The sequence below is a fragment of the Electrona antarctica genome, assembly GCF_951216825.1.
Source record: "Electrona antarctica genome assembly, chromosome: 13".
Classification (NCBI taxonomy): domain Eukaryota; kingdom Metazoa; phylum Chordata; class Actinopteri; order Myctophiformes; family Myctophidae; genus Electrona; species Electrona antarctica.
In genome coordinates this window covers 21,819,240-21,831,268 of record NC_136794.1, presented here as the reverse complement: position 1 = coordinate 21,831,268, position 12,029 = coordinate 21,819,240, and the positions used below count along the sequence as shown (strand labels likewise).

The 12,029-nt window shown below is 45.1% G+C and overlaps 1 protein-coding gene across 3 annotated transcripts in view; it reads right to left on the bottom strand.

The window, feature by feature from the left end:
• Positions 1-12,029, bottom strand: part of pkp4 (plakophilin 4) — a 109,832-nt gene that overhangs the window by 26,433 nt on the left and 71,370 nt on the right. For all 3 annotated transcript variants that reach the window (XM_079518251.1, XM_079518249.1, XM_079518250.1), the window contains exons 8-9: positions 5,233-5,406; positions 1,126-1,336 (exon numbers count right to left, since the gene is read on the bottom strand). In XM_079518251.1, the coding sequence (XP_079374377.1) occupies positions 1,126-1,336; positions 5,233-5,406 (385 nt within the window). The remainder of the gene's footprint in view (positions 1-1,125; positions 1,337-5,232; positions 5,407-12,029) is intronic.

Genomic DNA, 12,029 nt, shown 5'->3' with positions numbered 1-12,029 from the left:
ATCCAAGCACTCATCATATTGTATCGTATTGCGCTGAAAGAAAAATGAGGAGAGAGCGCATCGTTTTGGTATGTTTTAACACTCCGATAGCCCGGGGTTATTTAATCCATTAAATCATAGCGCCCAAGCGATTTATAGCAGCGGAGCACTTTTACCGATAGACCGGATGTTATCCCGGATGTGGATGTAGCAGCTAAATGTAGCCAAAACACTCTAGAGCCGATCGACAACAACGGGAGGTAAGATTAAATCTACCGCAACTAATGACTGGACAGCGGGGGGCTGTCTAACACATGTTATTAACGTTTTAAGATTTTCGTTCTCGTCGGCTAAACAGGGGGGGAACACTTTCGATGACGTCCCACTGTTCGAGTATTGCACAACAGGCGCTCCTAGGCTGTGGAGCGATGCGATGCGATCGGTTTTCATATCAATAAACTTTGTCCTGGACGATTGGGCTGTTAACTGTGTGGCAGCAGTGACAAAAGTAATGGCAACCCAAGTAGTGTACGCATATTTTTTCATTTTTCAGATGAGTTTACTACAGTATATTCACCTACAGAGAACTCCCTATAGATAGTGAGTAGGGAGTAGTGTTTTCAATGTTTTGAGACACAGCATACACAATAAAACCCTGAATGTTACCCCTCATTGGTACATTTTGTACACTCTGAACACTCAGGATTTTACTGTGTAGGACAACAGCACTGTTCTCCCCTGGACTGGTGTTACCACTCTACACTAACATACAAGACTGTGAACAACAGAGCTCCTGATGTGCAAGGTCAGGAGTTCACCTCTTAAGTCAACGCTGACCCCCCCCCCCCTCTCTCTACACTCACACATGGCTATGTGACAGAAACAGACGCAGCACTTTAGTGCATGTGAGAATCCATTGTAAAGTGTCCAGACGTAGTGTGGGCAGCTTAATGGCTAAGGCTGTGGATGGCTCACTGTTTTAATAGTAAGAGGACACCAGTGTTGACCCAGCAGAATAGAGACGCCTTGTAAGCGTTAAGAAGCGCTCATGGATGGCTGATTCACGCTACACCACACCGCACTGGCTGCCTGACTAAATCCCCTGCCCGCTTAGAGACACACCAACATTTAAATTGTTTTCCTTACCTCGGGTCCTTCTGTATGCTGTCTATGGAGGGTGAGCGGGTGGCGCTGTCGTCCATCACGATGGCCTGGCGGGCGTAGGTGGGGTCAGGCGGCCGATACTGCGCAGATCGGTAGGGATCGGCGTAAGTGGCCGCCGCGTTGAGAGCATAGTTGCTTCTTTGGTAGGTCATGGCACTGCGCTGGCTGGAGCTCCTCTGGAGGCTGCCCACACCTAGTGCCGGAAGAGACGAAAAGAAAAGGACAATAACACCCAAATAAAACCTCCACTGTGAAACTTAAGGCAGAAGTAAGGACACATGCAAACAACACTGACCAACCAGCGAGGGTTTGTGTTCTCAGCTAAACACCGGGCATACAAGAAAATACACACACTCACGCCTGCTCTGAGAGGCGAAGCAAATCCTGCCCGTCTGGAACCAATTAATGATGATGATAAAACACAGCTCCCATGATGCCACGGTGCACAAGCCTCCCGTCTTCAAAGGCCCATTTGCATTGTTGTTTGTTTTACAAGCCAGTAGGATCCTGCAGGTTTACAGAAGGGGGCTGGTGGCCTCAACCAGCAAGATGATGCACACAAAATCCCTTCCTTTATCCCTCAAACTCACACCTCTCTCACTGCTTTCCACTCACTGTTGTAGGCTCAGGCCAACTTTGTCTAGTGCAGCAACAGTAAACCGAAACCGCGTCTAAAAGGCAGACCGAGAGGCAGTGACTCCCCACAGGTGGAATCCCATCCAGAAAACAAACAACACACAGAGACAGGATATGTTTCCGTACGCGGCCAAACATCCTATCTGAGAGCATCTCCCGCCTGCCATCTTCCAATGTCTTCTATTTGCTTATTACTCTCCTCCAAGAGATACTGTGACATAGCATCGCACACACACACACACACACACACACACACACACACACACAAGCTGGTGTATTTCCCCTGCTCCTAGAAGCCACGTGACTGTGAGGCAGCGTGACTGCTGCTCTGGTCAGATTGCTATCTACCATCAAGCAGAGACTGGGCATGTGCGTATGAAGCTTCCCCCCCTACCAGAAACCAAGACGTCAACAAGCAGCCCTGCTCCAAAAAAGACTATTTCTCACATCAGTGCCCTTCTGTGCTTTGCACTGAATGGCACTGCCCTGTGATAGGAGGGTAGGGTGATTTTGTGCCTCACAATGTGATTTTAGGGATCTCATAAATGGCAGTGATCCTACGCTGGGTGAGACTAAATAAAAGATTATGTGTCGTTGCGTTTGGCCAAGGTTACGTGCTTACGTCTGCAGTTTAATAACAGTGCTTGCAATTTCCCAAGCAACACCAGGTCAATTCCTAAATATATCAAATTTGATTTCATCAAACATTTTCAACTCCTTTACCCATGGTGGAGAGAGGTGGTCGCCAGAGCCACAAGATATATAGTAAATTGTCATATTTGCATTCTAGAACGTTTCCATTGAACGTAAAGAATGGCTCTCCCACTCACATTAAAGAATGGCTCTCCCACTCACATTAAAGAATGGCTCTCCCACTCACATTACGAGAAGAACAAAGTACAGCACAAGCTTCCAGAGGAGGATAAAGAATGTATGGATCCTGAGCGAAGGAAAATAGCCCTGTCATTTCAAAACAATAACAAAGAATGTTCTGGGATCTAATTGGATTCATTTTTATTTTTTACAAAGACCCCACACTGCATGCACCCCATCCCACCAATACACACCGTGGGGTCGCTGGGGCTTCATCACAGCATCAATAGCACATGTACAGTATCACTGGACTTGGTGTGTGTGTGTGTGTGTGTGTGTGTGTGTGTGTGTGTGTGTGTGTGTGTGTGTGTGTGTGTGCCTGCGTTAAGTGCGTTATACAATGTATATATTATGTATGCACGTCCCTGGTGATGACACTAGCAGCCTTGGATCCAGACAGAAAGCAAACACCCAAGCGATACCTGAAGTCTTGTATTAACCATGAAGTGCTCCTCTAAAAGAGAGGCCACTTAAGACCTCAGTGCTGTCTGCATCAGTCTCTCCGCTAAAGAGACATCATCTACCTCTCCACTTCACTGCTAAAGAGACATCATCTACCTCTCCACTTCACAGCTAAAGAGACATCATCTACCTCTCCACTTCACTGCTAAAGAGACATCATCTACCTCTCCACTTCACAGCTAAAGAGACATCATCTACCTCTCCACTTCACTGCTAAAGAGACATCATCTACCTCTCCACTTCACTGCTAAAGAGACATCATCTACCTCTCCTCTTCACTGCTAAAGAGACATCATCTACCTCTCCACTTCACTGCTAAAGAGACATCATCTACCTCTCCTCTTCACTGCTAAAGAGACATCATCTACCTCTCCACTGCTAAAGAGACATCATCTACCTCTCCACTTCACTGCTAAAGAGACATCATCTACCTCTCCACTTCACTGCTAAAGAGACATCATCTACCTCTCCACTTCACAGCTAAAGAGACATCATCTACCTCTCCACTTCACTGCTAAAGAGACATCATCTACCTCTCCACTTCACTGCTAAAGAGACATCATCTACCTCTCCACTTCACTGCTAAAGAGACATCATCTACCTCTCCACTTCACTGCTTTCTATGTGCTCTGCTGTGAAACAGGCAAACAGCAAGTGACACAATAGCCACAGGTAGGATTGGGCCAGTAAGAGCAATTTCATTTAAAAGAATATTTTCTTTATTCATTGTTGTTCTATATATAACTGTGAAAAGTGGAATGGTGGGGTTGCCATGGCAGTCAATTGGCTGAGGCAGAGGATGGAAATTGCACAGGTGAGGGGAGTTGACCAGAGCCTTTTGTGGTGGTTCTGGACAACTATGGGTCCGACCGACTCGATACGGGGCACTGCGGGGGGGTGAAACGTGTGTGTCGAATTTGAAGTCGGTGGGGCAAACGGTTCTCGAGTTACGTGCATTACACACACACACGCAGACAGAGACATGCCGCATTTATAGTAGGATTGTGAACTAATAAACAGTTAGAAAACCAAGGATTTGTTGAGTCACACGTCAGCTATATGCTATTTCACTCCAAGTCAAAGCTCTCTCCAGACTCGACACTTCAATTACAGCAGTACTGATTAACTCATTTACCGCCAACAGCCCCATCTAGTGGTGGCTCAGAGCGCCGTCCACATAACTCTATGGGCGAGACTCTTAGATTGAAAGCCGATTTGGCCGGAAACTGCAAGTCAGGAAGTAAAAATCTGCCGCGTAAGATGTCCAGCGATTGTCATTTAATCCACCCAAAACATACTTTTTGTAAGGGATGATCATATTGTTTAGAGCAGGGGTTTTCAACTGATTGTGAACGAGGGACCACCACCATGACTAAGAATCAACCTGGGGACCACTGTTGTATTGGGTGGGGACATGGGCTAAGATTAGTGCTTTTGTAACACTTGCTATGCATCCCATGGGTATACATCCCACAGTTTGTCAACCAATGGTCCATTGACTACTAAGAATTTCCTAATAATTATGACTCAACCAGAGAACCAGCTCTTTCCCCCTCTTGAGATTGTAACTCCCTCTTTCTGTTGAATTTCTTGACCTCCAACAGTAAATTACTACATGGACGGCCATCATAGGTCACCAGGTTATTCAGTTCACAGTTTCTCAACTAGTGGAAAGAAATTTAAAAAAAAAGAACAAATCCTACATTACTAAATGCATGGTCAGGGACCACATGCAATACCTCCATGGACCACCAGTGGTCCACGGACCACCTGTTGAAAACCCCTGTTTTAGAGTAATGAGACGCAAATCAAGCTTGCTATGATCCAAAAAGAAGAATCAGAAGAATATTATATTAATATTATATTATGTATTAAGAATATTATGATCCTATAAACTTCGTCGCCATAGACTGCATAAGCCAGCGGATTATTTTCACCGCACCAGAACCGGAATGTTATGAGCGTGTACAGGACACAATTGTGAACCGTAATCAATTGATATTAAAAAAGGCTTGAAAAGGCGATCTCGGCACCCAATTAAGTCCGTATATAGGTTCATGATTACTTATACAAAAAATCATCGGCAGGTGTATGACATGGTAAAATAGCAGGACCAACCTGAAGCACTCCGATAGAGGGTGCCCTGTGGGGCGTGATTGGGGCTGACGTGATACAGCGGGCCGTGGTACGTCCGGTCCTCATAGATGGGCGCGATGTGGCGTTCGGGTGACATGGCCGACCTCAGGTCCTGACCCAGCGGGCTGTGTTGACTGGCATAGGAGGTCCGCAGTCCTGGAGACGGAAAGACCAGAAGACAGAGTTAGCCCGCTAGTGCTAGCCCAAACGAACCGAACAACTGGTGAGTGTCTCTAGTTCACAGTTTCCCAAACAGTGGGTCGGGAGACTCGGGACCCATGTTTGGGTCACAGACACATTTTTATGGGTCATGAGTAAATATGAATGCATTTCATTTCAATCAGACATGTGGCTTGTGTAAACAAACCGGTGAATCCAAATGCAAAAAAAATAAAATTAAGATAACTGAGGAAAACAGAATGTAATAGTTGGACATGTATTTTGATAGGCTAATGATATACTTAATAGCCAGTGTTGACTTCATTATACGGCTCACATATATTTGCGGCTCCAGACCGATTTTGTATTTATTATTTTTGTCCAGCAACCTTTAATGACATTAAAGGTTGCTGACCCCTGGCATATAGTCTGAACAAGTAGGTGGAGTGAGATCAATGACAAACGAAAATGGGAGAGAAAGGAAGGCATCGTAAGACATATGGTGGTTAGAAAATGTCATCTCTATCCACAGAATAATTTCTCGGTGTGACATTTGCATTGCAGACTGATGTCACTAGGGTTATGACACCTGTGCTAAATATACACAACAGATTAATTCATCACATGCACGAGAACATGCAGTGAAATGAAACACTAAAACAACACAGGTGTTGACAGCTCAACTGCACTCTAAAGACTTAATTTAAATATATTTATAGGTCATTTCTAGTTCTATCCAAAGCTAAAGAGGCAGTTTATAGTTACCCACTCCACCAAGCTCTCTCACTTCTTCTTTCCCTACCTTAATGAGCCTCTTCCAATAAGCATATTTCAGCTTTCCCCAGGAAATATAACTGAAATTACTCATAAATATAACGCAAATTGCTTATAACGCAAATTGCTAATTTGCCTCTAGCGATTCCTCTGGAAACTGCCCTTGGTTGAGGCAGTGGGTGCTCAGCTTTGAAAATGACTTAATTCATAAGTCAACTAAATGGAAAAAGCGGCACTTCAAAATAAACATTGAGAAACATGAGAAATTGCATCTGAGCCAGTCTTGCATCTTTTAATTTGGACTGCTGCTTTTTCCATTTAGCCAAATACTTGGTTTTGGGGGGTCCTTGGTATGAAAAAGTTCACACCTCAGCTCTGATAGGTTTATATCCCCATTACACCATTAAGATAGACAAGGACAGGGACCAATTGGATAAGGAAGAGCAGATGTCAGGCATTGTGCAGCACGGCGAACAGTCTGGGCTTCTGTTGTGAACCACATGTACACCTGCCAGGGGTAGGAAACCCCAGAGAAATGACTCCTTCAATTAAACCTCACTGCCAAACGGGTCACTATGACGACATGTTGTGGTGGCGAGTCCGTCTGACTCAGGATCAGGCAGTCCAGATGTGGAACAATAACGGGCCTGTGATCGAGTCAACAGCAACATCTGTTGCTCTGTGTATGGCAACATACTGTAAATCATGTTAGGAGGCTCTTACCATGCACAGTTTGCACACATCCCCAGAGCTCAGAGGCTATTCAGCCAGACATATTGCTTTTGTGTGTGTGTGTGAATGCGTGCGTGCGTGCGTGTGTGTGTTCTAAGTTGTTATGGTCTGTTTTAGCCATTCAGAGAAGTTGGATAGTATTTTTTGCACATACTGTACAAAAACAGTGTCCCCGACTCCCCAGGAGTCTATACTGGCTCCCTCCTATTTTCCCTCTACACCAAACATTAAATCATCGTCTATTTTCACAGAGAATGATCATCCCAGAATAATGAAGCTATGGTTCATTGCTATGGTTTTATTTGGGGATGTTGTGAATGATACATTTGGCTAACTTCAGATTCTTTGCATAACGTCTGTTTGCAGAGTCCATTAGGTTATAATATTTACTGATAAAATTCAACATATTAACATTTTTATAAAAAATGTATAATGAGATCATAACATGAAATACATAGTGCCCTCTTTCAAGACAAAACATTAAACCATCACATTAGTTTCCAGCATTTGTAGGAAGGGCTCAAATGGTTTCTTTCAAATTAATGTATAGGCTACCCATGATTACATTAGTTTCAGATTATAGCAAGCTCAAGGACAAGTGCAGGCCCAATGCGTTTCATATCTTGCTTTAATAAGCTCTTTTTATATGGTGACCATACGCACTGTACATTGACAGATTTCTGAGGACAGATGGAAGTGTAAATGGAACGTGGACAGTGATCCCATCAAAGCTGAAGTAAACCAGACAAATAGTTTTACTTGTAAGGTCAATGCAAGACAGCTGGGGTTTCTTTCCCTTGACCTACCTAATAAGAACTAGATGAGACTTTAAGTTCAGTTTGATTAAAACAGAACATGCTGTGTTTTTGTACTGTAAGTGCATGTGTGTCACCTCACATTTCTGAACCCTAGTGGATCTGGGTACTGTTGGAACCCTATTGCTCAGTGCTCATCTCACCAGCCTCCAAACATCACTTTGGCTAAGTTCAGACTGGCATTCCACATTTAGGCCTATACAGATTGGAATCAGATTTGTTTTAGTGTGAACAGCAAACAAACAAAAAAATCTGATTTGAATCACATTCATAGGTGGTTTGAAATGCGATTGAAATCCGACTTCCACAGGCGTGTCTCAGTCTGGACACTCAGACACCGAGGCCTTGAATTATACTTCATCACGCAAAAGTGTCGCTCACTGACAACAGCCGATCTACAAACTCAACACGTCGTGACACAAGTGTCATGAGTTTGTAGATCTGCTATTTTCGGCAAGCGACCATCATATAACAGAGTAAACATTAAGCTCACACCTATGTACGTATGTCATTACCACAGCAACCAATGACCAACGCTTGACAATGACAAATCTGATCTGATCACTTGCAAATAACAGTGTTGAACAGTCAGTTCTAAAGCTCGTACTTGAGAAACAAATGGGATTCGCTGCAGTCAGAACAAAGCCCTAGCCCCAGTTAGAACAAACTACAAAGCCCTAGACCCCCCTCCCCCTGCCCTACACACGCACTTAACCCCCTAACTGCTCCCCGGGCAGAATTTCAGGTATGTGCTTAATGACCCCAACAGCAACTAAATGAGGGATCCTTATCACACTTCAACATAGAGGTAAGGAATAAAGGAGCCCGTTTGCCCTGAGAGAAAGATCTGAGAGCCTCTTGGGCGGTGGTGGGATGAGTGAGTTTTCCTCGGCTTTAAGGCAGAGCCCCAAAAGCCCCGTACCCCAGATACCCATGTACAGTGGACAGGTGAGGCCAGGGCGAGGAGCCCCGTACCCCAGATACCCATGTACAGTGGACAGGTGAGGCCAGGGCGTACCCCAGATACCCATGTACAGTGGACAGGTGAGGCCAGGGCGAGGAGATCTACAAAAAAAGATAGAGGGATAAGAGGGGAAAAAAAGAATATTCCCCCAGACCCCCACTCCTTTGGGGTGTTTTTTTGTCACATTACATTTACATGTATATATAGTATATATGCACATAGGTGAAATTCGTCCTCTGCTTTTCACACATCCTATAACAACTAGTGAGCAGCCATTCCGGCGCAGAAGGGGAGCAATTCGGGGTTAAGAGTCTTGCTCAGGGACACACATCGACACATTGCTGACCTGGCCTGGAATTGTACCTGGGACAACCAGGGGCTCTGGCACCCCAGACGGGCTCACAAAGCACTCAGCTATGGTCGCCCGTAAGCAGCCTATATACCTTATTCGTACCTCTAACCCTAACCCTATTCTCTGTGGGCAGCTTTAGGTCAAGGGACCATGTAAATCGCCATCTGTGACATGCATGATACTAATGGTGAGCTGAGACAGAATACACTATCAAACAACTCAACAGGTGTCAGAGTCCCGTTCATGACGACCTTTGCTGCATGTCTCTCTCCCTCTTTCCTGTCCATCTTCACTTGATACTATCAATAAAGGCAGAAAAGCCAAAAACAAATCTTAAAAAAAAAAAAATCAACAGGTCAAGGAGTCGTGACTGAGTCAGTTGTGATGTATAATGGGTTCAATGTGAGTGACGGGATGCTTTATGGACTGTAGCTAAATGGAATAAAAGATATTATACAAGAATTTAAAGAAGAATATTTCTCGTTTTTGGTGACACATACAGCGAAGCTGGCAGCATTGAGAAAGAGGTGGCATGCATCCTCCTGACAGGTACATGCAAGGAGCAGTAAATGAGGGGAAGCAATTCTCCCCCACTAGACAGGGACCGCTGCTGTGTGCTGCGCAACCCGGCGGCTCATTCAATGGCCGTGGCAGCCTTTCAATGTAAAGACAGAGCACACAATAACCAATAGCAGGAGCAGCTTGGCAGGAAATCAGCTTCTCTTGTTCAAAGCTTTTGCGTTTTTTCAGGGGGTGGAGGGGCTAATAAGAGCGGGGAGGGGGGGGTTGCTGGGGGGGTAGTGGGTGGGGGGGGGAGATAATGAAACAAAATCGAGCCACATCAGAGACTCCTCTTCCTGAGTAAACCCTGGTGACACCGTCAGGCCTCTCAACACCGTCGTGCCCCAGCTGCAGCAGGGAGACCTCCGTGAGTCTCTCCCCTCTCAGTCTCCCTTCAAGCAGCACATTAAAAACAGCCTCAAGAGACAAATCGCCCACACCCACCCACCCCCTCCTCCTTTATTCTCCTCCCTCAGAAGAAAATGCGGCAGTCACTTCTAAGAGGCAAATCTGCAAATTGTCACAGGAAATAATAGAAGACCGTCTTACAACATTCCTTATGCATTATAGTCGTTTAATTCTTGCCCTCGGCTCTCTCTCTCTCTCTCTCTGTGTGTGACTTTAACAGATTGCACTTGGCAGAGGCTAGGCGAAAGGGAAGGGCGGTGGCGGCTTGGCGTGCGCACGCGCCCTCTCCTGCTCTGAAGAAACAAACATTTAAATGGATACAGCTGACTGCATTCCTCAACGAAAATAATGTTGAAAAGGAAAAAAGAGCTCTCTAAGAACAAACTGAGTGTCTGAGTGTGGGGGTTGGCTACATGCTGTGGAAAATGATTATCAAAATATAGTGAAGAAAAGATTTTGAACCTGCAAAAACACAGGCCGGTGCTGTTAAGTTTTTACACACAGGCTTCATGGCCATTACCGGAAAGTCTGGAGTGATCATTTTACTGAAGAGAGTGTCAAAATGGAGCCATAGGCGCAGACACTCTCTTTTTCTACTCTGCTGTGCACCGAAATGGACACGAGGCATAATGACCAAATTACAGGGACAATTTGTCTTCATCTTCAGTGACAGAGGGAGGAAGGTAGGCCTTTCCCTGCCGGTGACAGAGAGAGGTAGGATGGAGAGATGATGAGGGAACGGGAAGGAAAGACAGGAGGCGGATCAGCGAAGAGGGAGAGGAGAGCCAAGGAGGACGTTTTTATATTGTTATGGGAGAGAGAGAGGGAAGGAGAAATGGGCATTTTGAGTGGCATTCGTAAACAGCATGATGTGATAGTAATAATGAGGCTGGCCATGTGACCTGTCCAGATACTTCCAGTGAAGCCTCGTCAAGCACCAGGGATGAAAACCACTTGTATGTCAGAGGCAAGGATAAAGTGAGGAAGAAAGCGTGTGTGTGTGTGTGTGTGTGTGTGTGTGTGTGTGTGTGTGTGTGTGTGTGTGTGTGTGTGTGTGTGCGCGCGCGTGTGTTTGTGTCAGACAGAGAGAGCAGTGGGAGGGAAAGTGGAAAGCCTGATTTCTACTTTCTTGCACTGTGCCGCGTGACGATAATAACAATACAAGCTCACAGCATGTCGCATCCGCAGCGCATTGTGAGCTTGTGTACAGTAGCTTGCGTACAGACAGACAGGTGACTATGCAGAGAGGCTGAGCAGTGCACATCTGGCTTGGCTGGGTTGGAACTGCCCAGCATCTCTGCCTGCTGCATGAAAGACAACTGAATGCCAGTGGTGGAAAAAGTACTCACTTTTTTTAGTAAAAGTATCAATGCTGCAATGTAGAAGTACTCTGCTACAAGTAAACATCCGAAATTCAAAATGTACTTGAGTAAAAGTACAAAGGTATTTGCAAAATGTACTTAAAGAACCAAAAGTAGAAGTACTCATTATACAGAATGTCCCATTTCACAAATTTTCAAATGTATAAAAACTTAGTAATAGCAGATCTACAAGCGCACAATGTGTCGCACGCATTGTGAGCTTGTAGATCTGCTATTTCAAAATGTATATAGGGCTGAAATGGTAATGTATGTTTTGTAATACTAATCAAAATCTACAAAGTAACTAGTAACTAAACTTATCAAATAAATGTAGTGGAGTAAAAGTACAATATTTGCCTCAGAAAAGTAATGGAGTAGAAGTAAGCACTGAAGATTTGACACTCAAGTACAAATACCTCAAAATTGTACTTAAGTATAGTACTTAGTTGCTTTCCACCACTGCTGAAAGCCCATTTGTGACTGCAGATGATATCATCAGTCATATCTTCTGTGTGTGTGTGTGTGTGTGTGCGTGCGTGCGTGCGTGCGTGCGTGCGTGCGTGCGTGCGTGCGTGCGTGCGTGCGTGCGTGCGTGCGTGCGTGCGTGCGTGCGTGCGTGCGCGCGACACACGCGTGCATGTGAGTGTGTGTAA